Below are 18,915 nucleotides of genomic sequence, written 5' to 3' on the forward strand. Positions count from 1 at the left end.
GGTTGTGTAAGGGTAGGGCTCAATATGTGATATCACCATCATCATCACCATCAATATAAAATTCTTCTCATAATTATACTTCTTATTGTTGTTCTTCTTCTTTTATCTTCCATCAATATTATTATACTTCTTATTGTTCTTCTTATAATCTTCAATCTTTCAATCTTGTCAAGTGTAACAATGTTTCCTTGACTCGAAAATTGACATTGTCCTCTTTTCGATAACTTGGCAAACATCCTCATTGGCGCAAATGTTCTCCCCGGTCCAAGACCCCAGTGGTCCTGCTCAAGTAGCACATGCACCCGAGCATTTTCGTGACATCGTGCCCAAGATATGTCGGGCTTGTTTGAGTTCCTTCATCGAGAATTTATTGTGAAGGCTCCACTTTAGTCTTCCAATTTCGGCTTGATTTCTCCCTACAATCAACATATCATCGACATAGTCGAGGTCCGGTTGGTAAAACTTCGTTCGCCTAACTTGTTTGAATCTCCTAGGTGACAATTTTTTCGGTTCGGATCCTTCGATCAGCACGATTGACCAATCAACAGGACTTGAACCATCTTTAGGAGTCTGTCTAGATGATCCGCTCCTACAATTGGAGTGCGTTGTTTTTGGATCATCCTCCCCTTCTTCGGGATTGATTGACAGAGGGATTGGTTCCTTGGTTGTTTCGACTCAACCTTTCGTGACTTAGACAATTTGGGCGAGTTGGTCGATTCAACTTTGTCCTTTTGGCTCTTGTCGATTTTTTAGTCCAATAAATTTCGACTATTGGACCTCTTGTCGTTCTGGATTCAGCAAGATGGTGGCTGGTTTGGTCATCTTCGACTATTTGTCGAATTGCCAATTTAGCCCGGTCAGTCGGTCCTTCTATGACCAATCTATCAAGGTCAAATGAGAATTTTTTACAGATTTTCTTAGGCTAGGTCGGGTTGGAGAGTATTGAGTCTTCATTGAAGACTAGGTCGCTACTTCGGAACAATGTTCACTTCTCCGAATCCCATAGGCAATAATTGAAGTCTCCATCGGTTCCATAATCGAGAAATATACACTAAAGTGCATGGGATGCAAACTTGACCCTTTTATATCGGGGAATGAAGGTGTAGGCTTCACATCCGAATATATGGATTCTATTGTAAGTCGGCTTGCATGTGCCACTTTGAGCTGCACTATTCTCAACGGTGATAGCTTTATCAAGTAGGCAACCATCTGTAGTGCCTTAGCCCAGAATTCTAGCTTGAGACCGGATTGTTGGAGCATTTCCATCACCCTCTCTTGGATTGTATGGTTGATCGATGCCATTTTGCATGGGAGTATATGGGACGATCGTTTGGTGCCAAATCCCTTTGTCAGACAAGTACTGTTTGAAGGCTCAGGAGGCTTATTTGTTGGCATAAAAGGACGTCTCCTTCCACTTTGTATCCGTCCGAGTGTGAACTCATTATTAAGTTAGGGCTTAGTATATAAGCGAATACCTAGCATTGTAATGAAGTGATGAAGAGAAGAATATCGTATCTCTGAGAGAGAACGAAGAAGAAATAAGAAGCTTTCCATTGAAGCTCGAAACTGCGTAAGTCTCCGCCTTATGTATTTTTTTTGTGTGTTGTTTGCTATTCATAGCCCACAAAAGATCCATATACGTTTCTGCATAAACGTGCTACTTGTAACAAGTGGTATCAGAGCCAACCTTGCTGTAACAAACAATAGAAGAATCTAAAAGAAAAGACCAAGTCAGAAATCTCAAGCTCACAGATAGAATATGGATTCAACATCCGGAATAGGAGTTGAAATAAGAAAGTTTGATGGCAAAAACTTTGCACTTGGGAAAGAGATGATGTAGGATGTGTTGATCATCCGACGACAAGTTGAGGCCATTAGGCACAACGAAAAGCCTGCGTCGATGACAACAGAAGAGTGGAGATCAGTGGACGAAATAACACGCTCCACCATCCGAATGCATCTGGCTGAAAACGTCTATTTCAGCACGGCGAAAGAGACGACATTGTTCTCACTATGGGAGAAACTTCAGGTTGTATATGAAAAGAAGTCCTCATCTTCAAAACTGATCTTGATCAAACAACTGTTCAACATGAAGATGAAAGAGACCAGTCTGACAACCTCCCACATCAACACCTTCAACCAGGTGTTGTCAGAGCTCTCGTCACAAGGGATCAACTTCGAAGAAGAAGTGAAAGCCCTTGCCCTCCTATCGAGCTTGTCGGCGAGTTGGGAGGTATTATATACGACATACACCAATAGCCGACCGATCCTAAATCTGGACAAAACAACCGGCCAAGTCCTCACAGAGGACATCAGGCGAAAATCGATCGGACTAACCATCGATGAGTCGGTAGAACCCCACCAATCGACCGAGTCGTTCGACCGATAGAGTCGAACGAAAGAACAAGCCGACAGAACCAGTAGACGCTATAGCCAATCGAGAACGAGGGGAGACCGATAGCGGTCGAAGTCGAAAGCAGGCCGAACAAGTGAGTATTGCACACAATGTAGGAAAGCTGGCCACAATGTTTTTGACTGATGGTCGATAAAGAGAAAAGAGGGTGGTCAACAATCCAAGCGGAACTAGGGATGTTCCGACTCAGACCACTCTTTAGTCGGCAACTAGATCAATGTTACCAACACTCAATCCAGAGAAATTCTCTCTCTAGAGGATTCGATGATCGGAGAAGTCCTCTACAGTGCACAAGATGCACATACGTGGTTACTGGACTCCAGTGCCACATTTCACGTGACCCCAAGTATCGAATGGTTTTCGAACTATTCCGTCGATGCCAGAGGCATAGTCCGACTAGGCAATGGACAGGGGTGCAAAGTTGCAGGAACTGGAGAAGTTCCCATTAGATTGCCGAATGGCAACTTAATAACCCTGCACTAAGTTCGGCACATACCTGATCTAAAGAGGAGTCTGGTCTCCATCGGCATGTTAGCCGAAGACGGGTACAAAACGACTCTACATGAGTCAACATGGGTGATTAGCCGAGGAAATCTCAAAATCGGGAATGGGTACAAGTATAACAATCTATACCCATTGATGGCAATCAACCCTGAAGGGGTCGTGAACGTAGCCGAAAAGACCGACCCGAACCTATGATATGCCCGAATTGGCCATATGTCTCAAGCCGGGCTTGATCGGCTGATATCGGTTGGCTACATCCCGAAACTCCAGGCAAAGACAGACTTCTGTGAGCATTGTTGATATGGGAAATAGACCCGAAGTCCGCATTCTCTCCATTACGAGACGGTACGACAACCCCTAGAGCTCGTGCACACAGACATATGTAGGCCCATGCCAGAGCGATCACTAGGAGGCTCTTGGTACTTCATCACTTTTGTAGATGACTGTACACGGGCATACTCCATCAAGTCCAAAGATAAAGCGCTCGAGGTCTTCACTCGGTGGATAGTTGAAGTGGAGAACCAGTCAGGACACAGAGTCAAGACACTCCAGTCCGACAATGGAGGTGAGTATACCTCCAGAGCCTTCAAGCAGTACCTATCTAACAAAGGAATCCGGCATCAAAAGACCGTTCCTTACACACCCATTTAGAATGGGGTGGTTGAACGGCTCAACCGAATGATCCAGGAGAGGATGACGACAATGCTCCAGCAAGTCGGACTGAAGCTGGAATTTTGGGCCGAAGCATTGCAGACGACAGTTTATCTGATAAATCTGGCACCGTCAAGAGCAATCAGGCTCGAAGTGCCACAGGCACTATGGTCAGGCAAACAGCCGACCTACGATAGGCTCCGTATATTCGGATGCGAAGCCTACGCGTTCATCCTCAGGGACAAGAGGACGAAGTTGGCACCCCATGCAACGAAGTACATATTTATCGGTTATGGGACCGATGGGGACTTCGGCTACTGGCTATTGGGACCCTGAGAACCGGAAATTGATTTGGAGCAGTGACGTAGTCTTCAATGAAGATTCTATCTTCTCTCAGAAGAAACAAACAGAAAACAGTTGGTAAGAAGGTATCCTTCGAAGATGACAACACTGTCGTAGAATATCTCGTCGTGATAGAAGACCTAGAGCTAGAGTAGATGGACGTAAAGACATCATTCCTAGACGGAGATCTGGAAGAAGACATATACATGTCTCAATCGGCAGGCTTCACGACAACGGGGGAGGACAATCACCTCGTATGCAGACGGAAGAAAAGCCTCTATGGCTTGAAATAAGCATCGAGGATGTGGTACCAGAAGTTTGAATCCTATATCATGCAGCTTGGATACCGGCGATCTGACTTCGACCCATGCATGTATGTTCGGCAACTAGTTGACGAGTCCAGGATCTACCTGATCCTATTTGAACAATCCAGGATCTACCAGGGAGCAATCAAGTAGAGATCAGTAAGCTGAAGCGGAGCCTTCATGCAAAGTTCGCGATGAAGGAACTGGGACAAGCCTGACACATACTGGGCATGAGGATAGAGCGAAATCGGACGACCAAGACTCTCGCAGTCCGACTACATCCGCAAGGTGCTGAAGCGCTTCAACATGGAGAATGCGAAGCCAACACTGATACCACTTCCGACGTCGATCAGACTAACGGACAGAGACTCTCCTTCGACGGACAAGGAGAGAGAGCTCAATGGCAAGATGCCCTACGCATCGGCAGTAGGAAGTATCATGTACGCAATGGTGGTGACCCAACCCGACCTAGCCTATGTCGTAGGGGTGGTCAGCCGATACATAAACCCAGGAAAGAAGCATTGGGAGGCCATCAAGCACATCCTTACGTATCTGAAAGGAACCATGGATGCTCATCTGACTTTTGGACTAACAACCTCAGACGAGGTCGAAGGCTACACCGATTCTGACTATGCTGGGAATGCAGATAATCGGAAATCGACATCATGTTACGTCTTCACCTATGGTGGCGGTGCAATATCATGGAGGTCAAAACTTCAAGAGTGCACGACTCTGTCTACCACAGAAGCCGAGTACATAGCAACATCAAAAGCAACAAAGGAAGCGATTTGGCTGCATCGACTCTATGCTGACTTCGGAACTACAAGCCGAACCAACTAACCAACGTCGATCATCTATTGCAACTCACAAAGCACAATACACCTCATCAACAATCCCGTCTACCATGCGAAGACAAAGCACATTGAGGTGCGGTATCATCACATTCGGGAGAGCTCGTGATAGAGAAGGAACTCGAAATCTGGAAGATTGACACTGAGGTGAACATCGTCGATTGCCTGACGAAGCCACTCTCAGATCAATGCTTCGGAACACTAAGGATGAAGATGGGACTACAACAAGTGATTGAGCAGAAGAAAGTTGAACGAGGAGCAACAGGTAAGAGCTGATCAACACACATACTATACCTCTGCCGACTCGGCTATATGCCGACAGACTTGTAAATGTAAAATCTAGTTGAATTTGTAATCTAGGTTTACGGGGGAGATAACCCCAAACATTTGTATATGTGTAAAAGAGTAGTCCTTTTACGGGGGAGTTTGTTGGCATAAAAGGCCGACTCCTTCCACTTTGTATCCGTCCGAGTGTGAACTCGTTATTAAGTTAGGGCTTAGTATATAAGCGAATACCTAACATTGTAATGAAGTGATGACGAGAAGAATATCGTATCTCTAAGAGAGAACGAAGAAGAAATAAGAAACTTTCCATTGAAGCTCGAAACTGCGTAAGTCTCCGCCTTATGTCTTTTCTGTGTGTGTTCTTTGTTGTTCATAGCCCACAAAAGTTCCATATATGTTTCCGCATAAACGCACTACGCTCAACATTATTCACCTCCATTGTCGGACCAAAGTGTCTTCACTCGGTGTCCTAATCAATTCTCTACTTTGGCTAACCACCGAGAGAAGACCTCGAGCACTTCACCTTTGGACTTAATCGAGGAAGCCCATACTTTCCGTGTGCAATCATCTGCAAATGTGATGAATTACCAGGAGCCACCTAGCGATCGTTAGGCATCGGCCCACATATATTAGTGTGGACCAGTTCTAGGGGTTGTCGTACCATCTCATAATGAAGAGAGTGTGAACTTCAGGTTTGTTTCCGGTAATGACAATGCTCGTAGAAGTCTGTCTTTGTCTGGAGTTTTGGAATGTAGTCGATCGCCATCAGCTAGTCTAGTCTGGCTTGGGACATATGGCTGAGTCAGCCATGGCATAGGTTCAAATCATGTCATTCGGCTACGTTCACTGTGCCCTCTTGATTGATCACCATCAGTGTATATAGATTTTTGTATTTGCATCTGCACCCGATTTTCATGTTTCTTTGGATGATCATCCATTATGACTTCCTGAGAGTCGTTTGGTACCCGACTTCAACTAGCATGCCGATGGAGACCAGACTCCTTTTTAGCTCGGGTACATGCTAGATTCGGTGTAGGGTGATGGTTTTATCATTCAACAATTGAATGGGAACCTCACCGATCCCTGCGATTATGCATTCTTGCCCATTGTTGAATCAGATTGTGCCGTTGGCCTAGTTGAATAGTTTGAAAACCATTCGATGTTGGAGGTAACCTGAAATGTGGCAATGAAATCCAACAGCCACATTCACACATCTTGTGTGCTGTGTAGGATTTCACCGGTCGATGTCTCCTCCAAGGAGAGGATTTCACCAAACCAAGATTCGAGGACATTGACTTGGTTGTCGATTGGAGAATGGCTCGAATAAGATTGTCCTTGTATTAGATCGAATTTCTGACCATTCTCCTTTCTCTTGATCGACCAACAGTTAGAAATGTTGTGGTCAACCTTTCTGCATTGTATGTAGAAGACATTTGACTGATTATTCCTTGACTTTTCTCATACATGGCTTGCAACTTCTCCCACAGAGAATGTCGTCACCTCCTTTGCCATCTCGAATAGACGTTCCTGGCTAGATGCATTGGATGGCTGACCTGGCTATGTCATCCATATATCGCCATTATTTTGTAGTCATTGAAACCGACTTATCGCTATGTCGTATTGCTTCAACTTGTTGTTGGATGATAATGACATCCTACATCATCTCCTTCCACAAGGCAAAGTTCTTTTCGTTGAACGTTTGGATTTCCACGTTTGTGCCGGATGTAGAAACCATCTTCTCGAAGTGCGGTTTTGCTGGCTTGGTCTTTTCTCTCAGCCAAATAACTTCTCTTTCTCAGCTAGCAACAAGAACACATTTGAGCATTGATGGTAGACTTAGATTATTCTCTCTCGTTTTTATTGTAAGTACCTTCCCCTAGTGGTAAGTTGTTACACTACAAGCATTATGTCTTGGATTTGAAACCCAATTATGCCACCTCTCTATTATATACTTAATATATATCTCTTTTAATTCACCAGATGCCATTGTGGAATGTAGGGGTTTAACCCGTGCCTGTTGGTCTCCATTGGGCAACCTTATTAAGTGAGCTGCATCTATCTAGGTTCTCTCTCTCTCTCTCTCTCTTTCTCTCTCTCTTTTTCGTAAATCAATGTTTTGTTATTAAAACAAGATGATAATACAACCCTTGCTCTCTCTCTCTCTCTCTCTCTCTCTCTCTCTCTCTCTCTCTCTTTATTTTTTTGTCGTAATTGGCTTACCCTAGTGGTAAGTTGATAGCACTATAAGCATTGCGTCTTGGGTTTGAAACTTAATTTTTCCACCTCTCTATACTTCATCTCTCTCTCTCTCTCTCCATAGGAAATTACAACATAGGAAATCCATGGACCACACAGGATTGCGAGCCGAGCACATCATATATGCTCGAGAGTGCCTAGCTCCCCTTCTCACTCTAATCTTCAACCGCGCCCTCGCCGAGGGTTTTCCACCACAATGGGCCATGAACACTGTGGCCCCTATACATAAAGGAGGGGACCCAATGGACCCAAATACATATAGGACCATTATGATAGGTCATACGCTTGCTAAACTATATGGTGCAGTAATGGAAGCGGAGCTCAGTGATTATATGGAAACATTAAGTCTTCGAGCACCTGAGCAGGCTGGCTTTAGACGAGCCTTCTCCACTATTGACCACATCTTCACACTTAGGTGCTTAATTGACCAAACAAAGGCTCGTAAGAAGAAACTATATTGTTGCTTTGTGGACTTTCGCAAAGCCTTTGATACAGTTCCTAGGGAGAGGTTGTTTGATAGACTTAAGAGCTTGGAGATACCAAATGACATGATTTGGGCCATTTATGCCCTATATGAGCAAGTCTATGGGCGTGTAAGATGCCCAGGTGGCCTATCCGATTGTTTCACTAGCACCATTGGTGTAAAACAGGGTTGCCCCCTATCACCGACTCTTTTTGGGATCTACATTGATGAGATCACTGATTTTATTGCTCGTAAGGGAGGCAAAGGAGTGGCTATTGGGGATACGCAAGTTAGTCTCTTACTCTACGCAGACGACATTGTCTTGCTCTCGGAGTCGGAACACGACCTACAAAAGCATCTTAATGCCCTAGATGACTTTTGTACACAACGAGGACTGGTAGTGAATCTAGCGAAAACTAAAGTCCTTATCTTTCATACATCGTCCAGAGTTAGGAGTAAATGTCACCTCATCCTCTCTCATAAACTAGTTGAGGTGGTGGGATCTTATGTATACTTGGGAGTCACTTTTAGTGCTCGCTCAGGTAAATTCTCGATGACCCAGGCAGCCAAAGATAGGCTAACAAGAGGATATGCATCCCTCTCACTCTTAGAGAGACAATGCCACCAAGCATACTTTCAAGAGCCACGGACTAAGGGATGGCTTTTCGACTCATTAGTGACCCCGTCCCTCATGTATGCATCAGTAGTATGGGCTCCAGGTCTACCATCTTTCATGTGGACGCAATTGGAGAGACCTTTAGTGGTGATGTTATCACGTCAACTCCGAAGCAAATCGACAGTACCACATGACATTATTAGAGCGGAGTTTAGCCTACCCCCGATGTTAGTAGAAGCACTCTTTCAAGTGGTAGCTTTTATTCATCGGATACATAGTCAACCACAAGATAGGATATCCCGTCGAGCCTTTGAGGCATCCCGATCCTTACATGTGTCTGGAGACACCAACTCTTGGTATAGCATTGTGGTGAGTTGGTTATTTGCAAATGGCATAGACATTAATAACCTACCTCCCCTTAAGTACAACCATGGGACTGATCAAACTTTAATCTCTCGTGAAGATCGTAATAAAGTGATACGCCAAGAAATATGGCAAATCTACACTCGATACAAATGGATCACCCCACGAGAGCCACTCCCATCTAAAATGGTGTACTATAAGGAACACTTCTTGCACTTCTCTAAGTTAGGGTTTATTACACGACCAAGATACCTAGATACTTTCTTATCAAATGCACTAAGGGTGGCCATTGGACAACTTAGGATATCATCTCACCAACTTGAGATTGAGAATGGTCGAGCTAATAGAGTCCCTAGAGAGGAAAGGCTATGTAGGTTATGCCACATAGAGATAGAGGATGAGTATCACTTCACATGCAAGTGCCCAACTTATGCCGAGATACGGGCGGAATACCAAGACATACTAGGACCCTCTCCCACCCTCTCCAAACTATTAGATACCCCGAGTGTAAAGAGACTAGGTAGGTATATCTTAGAGCTAAAACAACATAGGGAGGATAAACTACAAAGTGTTAATCATAACCCTTTTACTACTCATCAACATGTACCTAGTGTAATTTTTCAGGAACATGGGGAGACGATGAATGTGGATACACTTATGCCGCTCGGCCTCTCCCTTGAGGAAGCAGAAATACAAAGAGCAACCAAACGTCCTCGGATGTTGGGCTTCAACACAAGTCAACGTGGAGTAGAAAAGATTAAGAAGATAAGGGAACGTGAGCTACGTCGACTCGAAGCTATGGTTGGGGTACCTCTTACATGGGGACCACGGGCCACATCCACATCATGGCAACCCTTTGACCCCCCGCTTCTCTTCGAGAGACTTGGATGGAAATGAAATTAGGCCTAGTATAGAATCATTCTCATTGTAGAACATGTTTTTTATATAGAACATGTTTGTTGTTTTCTTAGAACTATTTAGCTTAAACTCTATTTTATCTTATTTTTATTTTTACTTTCGATGAATGGGTAAATATCCCATTTTTGTCGTACACCTTTTGTCTCATGGGCCAATTTTGGCCTTAGAAGACGTTAATATATCTTTCTTTCTTTCTTTCTTTCTCTCTCTCTCTCTTTAGAACCCCAATTATGTCACCTCTCTATTACATACCCCATATATATCTCTTTTAATTCACCAAATGTCATTGTGGAATGTAGGGGTTTAATTTCTATAACTATGAAATCGATACAAACACTCTAAGTACCCATAATGGAGAGGGAGAAAGAACAAATGATGCTCCCTTCAAGACTAACAGTAAATGAAAACTCAACTCAAGAGGACTAGTCCCACTACTCACAATGTATGGAATGGAGATACCTACGACCATGTGGAGAGTTTCGAGACCATCATGCATGTTGATGACCCTTAGTACAGATGTGTGGCCGACCACTTTTGAGCTGCTCAGTATGGATGATCCAGTAGTGGCTGGTTTATGAGGCCCTCTTGAAAGAAACGATGGAAAAGATTCCGAGCATGTAAAAGATAAGAAAAGGAGGAGTTTCTTGACCAGGCTAGTGTTGCCAAGACTAAAAAAGAACTGAACGGAATCCCGCCGCCCATAGATTCCCCGGATCAAATTCTTAGCCACTAAAAACCATACACATGACTACATCGGGTTTAGGGTTTACGCCATCAAAGCGAACATATGTGACGAAAAATGCACATAAAGCCATCTAGGGTTTGGTTTGGCAGAACAAGTTTAAGTTAGGGTTTGTTTTTTTGTGTGAGAGTGAAAGACTTGGGGTTGGGGGCACACAGCTTTGAAAAGCCTCCTCCTATTTACGGCCCCGCATCCATAGGTCGTCCGATCTTTGAAGATCTGACGGTCAATAAGCTCTGCAAACCCTCTGCCTATTTGTGTGTGTGTGTGTTTTTTTTTCTGTCTGATGATTTTTGCTTTGTGGGTTTGATTTTTTAGGGTTTTCAGAGGGGTCCCTCAATTCTTTTTTTTTTCTTTTTTTTTTTCTGTTTCTGCTCGGCAATTTTCCTTCTTCTTCTTCTTCTTCCCATCAATTTTGATCTTTCCTGGTTTTGATGAAGGTATTTTATTTTGTTTGATGATCTGATTTAGACACATCTTTACATCTGTTTTTGCCTGCTGTTTTCACTAATCTTCCCTTTTTATTTGCAGGACCCATTTGCACAGACTTTTCTTTCCTCTGTTTTAGAAGTTAGGAAAAACTGAGTTTCATCCTATATCATTTTTGATTTAGTGAATACATATTTCTGCCTCCCCCCAATTCTGATTAAAAGAAGGAGAAAAATAGACTTCGTGATCAGCTTCAATATTTGGCAAATAAATTCATCTAAGACTAAGCTCAAGGTGAGGTTCAGATGTCCATCTTCTTTCTATGAGTTTTGGTTTTAAACTCGGTTTTTTAGTTTTAACATACACCTTTGCTCTTCTTGAAATTTACACAGAGATCCAATCAAATAACAGCAGAAAAGATTCATATTTTGTATATACTGTGCCGATTTGTAAATGTACATGTTTGGGTTGATATGTGACCATATCACACGAAGGCAGTAACAGGATACCTATATATATATGTCCATGTGCTTGATATCAGACAGTGATAACAACAGGTCATCGTTCCGCCGGATGTAACGATTTTCTTTCTGTAAAAGTCATCATCCTTTTTCATCTGTCCTAGTCGAGATTTTGTTGGAATTTGGAATCTAGTTAGAATTCCAGTTTGGATGGAATCTGGAACCTTGTGGCAGGATTTGTTCAGCTAAGGTGAATTCTATAATCTAGTGGACAGTTTGTTTGGTTGTGTCAGAGAGTGGAGCTACTCTAGATTTGTTTCCGGTTAAGTTGGAATAAATTTGGAATCTTGTTTAGAGAGGGTCAATCTGGTCTAGTTAGAATCTGGTCAAAGTTTGGTCAAGTCAGTTGTTGGGATCAGTATGGCAACCGAGAATCCCATGAGAATAACGGGAAATCTTGGGATGTCTGAGAGCGAGAGAACATCTTCGTCTTCTTCTTCTTCAACTGATAGTGTGGCACAAGAGCTAGGTTTGTTACTACGGAGTCATTCACGCCTCGACAATCTTCTCAATAAAAGAGACCTAATGCCACACCGGAGTGGAAGTGCCCCTCCTAGTGTGGAAGGGTCTCTAGCATCCATGGGTGGTTTATTAAATCATCGATTCTCAGGTGTTTCAGTGTCTAAAGAAAGTAACAGGACTGTTGATTCAGAACATGACTTAAGATCTGATCCTGCCTATTTAGCTTACTATTACTCTCATGTTAATCTAAACCCAAGGCTTCCTCCACCTCTTGTTACAAGGGATAATTATGTTCTTGCCCAACGATTGGCTAGTGGTGGCGACAAGAAGAAGCTGAGGTCCTTCGATGATATAAACAGTAGGTCTTTGTTCTCCTCACAACCCATGCTTCCTACTCATGATGAAGAGCCCGAATTCTCGGAAGATGAAAAATCTCCCCTGGGTGGTTTGATGACACATGTATGGAATGAACAAAATGCTGATGGGCAGTTGTACGGGAATAACCGGCCGAAAAGCTTGGTAGATCTTATACAGGTACACATCAACATCTTGTTTGGTTATCTGCTATTATCAAAATGTTAAGGTCATAACGTAGACATTGTTTTCTTTTTTGACTCGATAGGTTGTAGCTGTACTTAGATTCCTGCTAGTTGCCTTTTATGTTAACAAGGTTCTAGATAGCCTTAAGCTTGACTGGGGTTTTGACTAGACAGATTGCAACTGGTCTAGGTTTCTGTCAGACAGGTTTTAGGTGGACCAGGATTTTGATCAGATTGGATGCTGCCTGATCTAGCATAAAGTGATGGCTATGAATATTGTTATGCATTTTAGCTTGATTATAGATTTGAACTCAGCAATAGTTTTACGAGTTCGTTTTTATTTTAACCAGGTTTTATTATGATCTAGTGCAATCAACCCCTAACAATGTGTGCCCATAACATAGAGATTTGGCAGGACGCATGTATATGTTGTTAGGGTCTTGGTAAGAGAGCGTTCGTCTTGACCAGGATTTGAGTAGGTAGATATTATATTGATCTAGCATTCATTAACTACTAATGTTAAGGTTTTCATAAAGTGTATCTTCACTAAGATTTTGCTGAGATATTTTTTTCTTGACATAGATTTTATTAACCCCCTGATAATATACTTATGCACATGCTCAATAGCAGAAAGATTGGCTACATTTTATTCGTTGTTGTACTTGCTCAGGTGGTTTTTTAATTCGACAGATTTTAGGGTTAATATCTTGTGGGTTTCTTAACAGGAAGATTTTCCAAGAACACCATCCCCGGTTTTCACTCAGTTGCGACCTTCTAGTAGGATTGCTAATGAAGAGGGTTCTGATGGAACGTCTACATTAGGACAATTAACACAAATTCGGGACTCATCATCAATTTCTGCTGCTGCTATAACTGAACTTAATGCTGTTCTATTAGGTTCTCGTTCAGCCACACCCATAAACAGTGGCCTTGGTTCTCGATCAACAACACCAAACCCCATTGTGGGTTCTCGTTCATCCACTCCCAACCCATCTCTAGGTCACATGATGGGAAACTCTTCTTGTCCTGTGGCAAGGCGACCCGCGCCAGAGCCCGATATCTCTATGTTAAATCGAGGCTCAAATATAGGATTAAATGGATCCTTATCTGGTGCATCTGGATCCACCGATTTGTCTGTTTCTTTGCAAAAGCTAAGCCTTTCATCTGAGATGAAGTTGGATTCAAACCAACAAGAGTTATTATTAAATAATCAACATTCTTTGCATCATCTACACACATCTCAGCTTAATAATCGCTCTCAAGTGCACAGTAATTTACAAGTTCCAGAAGCTCCTCAGCAACGGAGGTCAGATTTGAACAATCGAGGGCAAGCAAAACATAATCCTTTGAGTGGTCAGTCTTCCCAGTCTGTGAATCTACAAAATGAAAGTCTAAATAATATGTATGCAGCTGCGGCTGCCGCAGCTGCAATGTCGTATATGGCAGCTAATCCTTACTACCAGAGTTTACAAGCCTATACTCCCTATGGATATGGAGTGAACCCCACGCTGATGCCTTCTATGATGGCTAATTATCCATCTCCGGTGGCTTATGATTCGGTAGCGGCAGCAGCAGCAGCAGCAGCTGCTGCCGTAGCTGCTGGGATTGGTGGCAGATCACCATCCTCTGGGTCAACCAATGCTGATATGTACAAGTATGCATCTCAAGGTGGAGGATCTTCACAATCTCACTTGCAAAACCCTTTGTATTATCACTACTTGCAACAGTATGCAATGGAGGATGCTCGAGGCGCTTTAAATCTCAATGATCCCTCCTCCAATTTTGGAGGTTATAATCATCGTGTGGACTCTGTAGAGATGCAAAAGAATCATATGCCTGGATATGATAAAAAAAATCAGTACTCAAGAAGTGGGTCATATGGGATACCTATGGCGGGCAATACTAATTCTCTCAATCTCAATCCCGGCTTCTATGGTAGCCCTCCGGGTGTGGGTTTCATGATGCCATATGCAAGCTCTCCGGTTTCAAGCCCTGTGCTGCCTGGGTCTCCTTTAGTTCCTGGGGCCTTCTCCACGAGGCATGGAGAACGCAATTTACGCTTCTCCTCAGGAACTAGAAGTACAGGTGGAAATGCATATATGGGTTGGCCGGGTCAGAATGCGAGTGATATGGGTGAAGAACCTAGAGGGAATTCTCTGTTAGAAGAATTGAAAAACAATAAAGCAAGGCGGTTGGAGCTTGAAGATATAGTTGGCCATGTGGTAGAGTTTAGGTAAACATTTTATTCAATTCCTGGACTTTGAGGTATGAAACTTGTTTTTGTGCTTTTCTGAATACTATTTAATGCGTCTGGATGTTTTTTTGTGTCCAGTGCTGATCAGCATGGAAGCAGATTCATCCAACAGAAGTTGGAGACAGTATCTATGGAGGAGAAGGCATCAATATTTCAAGAAGTCTTACCTCATACACTCACTCTAATGACAGATGTATTTGGAAATTATGTAATTCAAAAGGTATATGAAGCCTGGGCTACGTCTTTGATTGTGTGAAGGTCATTTAAACAAAGGGTTGGAATCATTTGTAAGAGCATCATCATTATTTTCAAGCTATATTGCATTACCTGAAAACTTTTTACAAGCAATATAGTTGTATATTATTCGCATAATGGAAAGTAACTTATCTAAATGGAACTGATGCTTTGTTTACACTAGAACTCATCCGAGCAATCTTTGTTTGCAGTTCTTTGAGCATGGAAGCCCTGAACAAAGATCAGAACTTGCAGAGAAACTTGTCGGCCACGTTCTTAACTTAAGCCTTCAGATGTATGGTTGTCGAGTCATACAGAAGGTATAAGACACCTCTATTTCTTCAAGAATTGCTTCTTTGGTCAAATGCATTTTTCATCAACAGTTGTTTACCAATGTTCGTGTTTTTTTATAATAGGCACTGGAAGTGATAGATTCAGAGCAACAGATTCGACTTATTTCAGAGCTGGATGGACATGTAATGCAATGTGTGAGAGACCAGAATGGAAACCATGTGATTCAGAAATGTATAGAGTGTGTGCCTCCGGATCACATTGATTTCATTTTATCAGCTTTCCATGGTCAAGTGGTAGTGCTCTCTACACATCCCTATGGTTGTCGAGTTATCCAGGTTAATCTTTGTCTCCAATGTGAATGTGTCAAAATTTCAAATTAAAAGACTAATTGTTTAGATACATGTTCAATTATTATGAGTTTTATGATCAGATTTTACATTCCATTTAAAGATTATCTTGTACCTATATTTGCATTTTTCTAAATTTGGCATCTTTATTATCTCTAATAGGTACTAAATTGTGATGAGCATTAAATTAAAATCTCTCATGCTACTTTATTTGGTTTGCAATTTCTGCAGCGTGTTTTGGAGCATTGTACTGATGATCAGAAACAAGATGGCGTAATGGAAGAGATATTACGCTCTGCTTGTACTCTAGCGCAAGACCAATATGGTAATTATGTTGTACAGGTGCGTCTTTTGTCTGATATGAGGTTCTTGATAGTGTTTACAATGGGCAGTTTGATTTATATAGATATCGTGCCTTTTGGCAGCACATTTTAGAACATGGCAAAGCCAATGAACGTAGTGAGATATTGACGAAAATGGCTGGACAAATCGTGAAGATGAGCCAGCACAAATTTGCTTCTAACGTTGTCGAGAAATGCTTGGAGTTTGGAGGTGCTGACGAGCGTCAGATTTTGATCCGAGAGATGTTGGGGCTAACAGACGAAAATGAACCCTTGCAGGTTGGCCTTATATGCTTCATATCACGGGATTAAGGTATTTGGGTAGATTCGTGGAAAACTAGTGGGTTTTACCTCAAAAGCTGTTCATGAGGAGAGAGCTATTAATTGGTATGGTTTTTGCTATCGTCAATTGTTTTGCTGGATTCTAAGCAATGCTACTGGGCTAAATATTTCCTGCAAAGTAGTGTTTTTTTTATAACTCAACAACTGGTTTTTGATCCAATGGGATTTTTCTAGTTTTTGAGTATTAACGGTGATGTTTTTTAAATTCACTCTGAAAAATAGTTGGTTTCACCTCCACTTTGATTATTTTTCATTGCTTGGACGTTTTTTGATATCATGAGATCTCATTAAATTCCAAGTGGATTCTAGGCATGGTATTGGCTAAACACGTGCTTGGAAATAGTGGGTCCTGTCGTTACTAATAGCTAAAGAGAACTATCAAATGGTTTGAGTTTAGTTTTTGCTGTCATGGGATATCATTCAATTTATCTATATTAGCTAAAAACCTTCTGTAGTGTAAAATAGTTGTTTTTTTCTTTAATTAAAAATATATATACCCTAAGAAATAAATCCTAAATCATGAAACGCACTACCATAAACTCTTGATGCAAAATTCATAATTCAAGTCCTCTACCTAAACCCTTTAAACCCTAAATTCTAATTCCTCCCTAGACCAGGCTGTTATTCTATTCTTTTGATCAGTAAGGGCATGTTTAAAAGAACTTAAAAAAAGATTTCATTATTGCTGTCTTTCAGGCTATGATGAAAGATCAATATGCTAACTACGTTGTCCAGAAAGTTCTCGAAACATGTGATGATGAGCAGCGTGAGATGCTGCTCTCTCGAATCCGAGTTCATTTACATGCATTGAAAAAATACACTTACGGAAAACATATCGTGGCACGGGTGGAAAAACTTGTAGCTGCTGGAGGTAAAACTTTAATCTCTTTCTTTTTGGCTACTCCTGGAATTAGAAAAGATGTCTTTTTGGTTTTTAGTTAATCGGTTCAGTGTTGGCTTCATTTGAATGCTTTCAAAGTCCTTTTTCTCTATTCAATTTCTCCAAGGAAAACTTTAAATTGGAAATAGACCATTGTATTTGAGAGTTCATATTTAATTCTTTAGTTCAATTCTCATTTGTACTTCAGATTTATAAACAGTGTAGAGAAAGAAGATACATTTAATGTTTTTTTGCCCATTTTACTAGAGCGACGTGGTGCCCTCGTATCGACAATGTGAAGAAGAAATCTCGTGTATATAATATATATACGAGACCCAATTCAAGTTTTTATTATTATATAAGATCTCAAATGTATTTTTGTGTGAATACTTGATTTGATATCAGTCTAGGATTTTGTAACTTTTTTTGGGCTTAGAATTGCCCAAAAGTTTCTTTTTCTCTTCTTACAGAACTGAATTTTTAACAAGACAAGAAATATATAGCTATATGTATTAGCTGTAATACACGCTTGTAAACAAAAAAAGAAGCTTCAGCTAGTTCTGTACAAACCCGAGGATAAGAAGCAATCACCAAGTGTATAGTCTTGGAAAAGTTTTTCTTTAAACGCATTTGGCTCCCTGGAAAAGTTTGATTTCTTTATATTCAACTCCCTGTTTCTAAAAAGGATTTGAGTTTTTCTCATCTTTCTCTGTACCGTTTTTTGTAGGATTGATAGTTGTACAGATTATAATTTAAAGATTATGATTATCGCATTTGCTGTGTCTTTAAGTATTATTGTTTTTAAACATCAATATGAACATTGCCATGCATTCATTTTTAGTTCATATGGGTTTTAACTGAGATATTTGGTTTTTCTGGTCTGTCTTGTACAAAAATTGTTGAGATCTTTGGGTTCCGAGGAACTCGAGGATTGGATGTATAAAAAGTTGTTCTGAACATATTGATCCCACAGCTTTACATGAAGTACAATGGTTTGAAGGCGTGTTTGAGATTCCTTGAAAAACAATGTTTCATCCGATGATTTATACAAGCCTATATGGAATTTTGTTCTAGACATGAAACCAGTTCAGCTAGATACTAAAGGGTAGTCAGAGATGAGCTCTTCCACATGAGCAGAAATGTGTCCTAAATTCTTTCTAAGCTAGTAAGAACTTCAGATGGCCTTTTACGTGCGTACGCAACATTACCCTAAATGCTTTTTGCCTGTTAATGTAAAACTGGCATTCATAAAGTAAAACACACCCAGGTGGTTACGAGATCTGTTGGGGCTCACCTGGAAAGGGTTTATCGTTCTAGTCAATATTACTTACTTTGATGTATGTCAATGGTGGTACATGATCAGTTCATGCAGAGTTCCAAAACACAACAGAAAAATGGCCAACTCAAATATGGTTAGGTCCTAGGGATCCAGCTTCTGGTCCATTGGGATTGTTGCATTTGCTCAAAGGACATTGTTGCCTTACCAAGAAAAACATTCCATTGAACGTTACTTTTATTTTATTACAACTGACCTCTTAAAATGGACAATGTCAAGTACTGGTC

The 18,915-nt window shown here is 41.5% G+C and overlaps 1 protein-coding gene across 1 annotated transcript; it reads left to right on the plus strand.

The window, feature by feature from the left end:
* Positions 1-10,992: 10,992 nt before the first annotated feature.
* On the plus strand, positions 10,993-18,054 carry LOC147857181 (pumilio homolog 1-like). Its single transcript, XM_087328065.1, has 11 exons — positions 10,993-11,149; positions 11,241-11,432; positions 11,531-12,655; positions 13,386-14,893; positions 14,993-15,134; positions 15,361-15,468; positions 15,565-15,777; positions 16,021-16,131; positions 16,215-16,409; positions 17,169-17,343; positions 17,620-18,054. Exons 3-11 carry the CDS (start codon positions 12,020-12,022, stop codon positions 17,649-17,651), a joined length of 3,120 nt encoding a protein of 1,039 aa, XP_087184191.1. The 5' UTR covers positions 10,993-11,149; positions 11,241-11,432; positions 11,531-12,019; the 3' UTR covers positions 17,652-18,054.
* The last annotated feature ends 861 nt before the right edge of the window (positions 18,055-18,915 follow it).

Source organism: Azolla caroliniana, unplaced genomic scaffold (genome assembly GCF_043228905.1).
Source record: "Azolla caroliniana isolate FFs.n. ecotype wild unplaced genomic scaffold, voAzoCaro1.0.p SCAF_12, whole genome shotgun sequence".
NCBI lineage: Eukaryota > Viridiplantae > Streptophyta > Polypodiopsida > Salviniales > Salviniaceae > Azolla > Azolla caroliniana.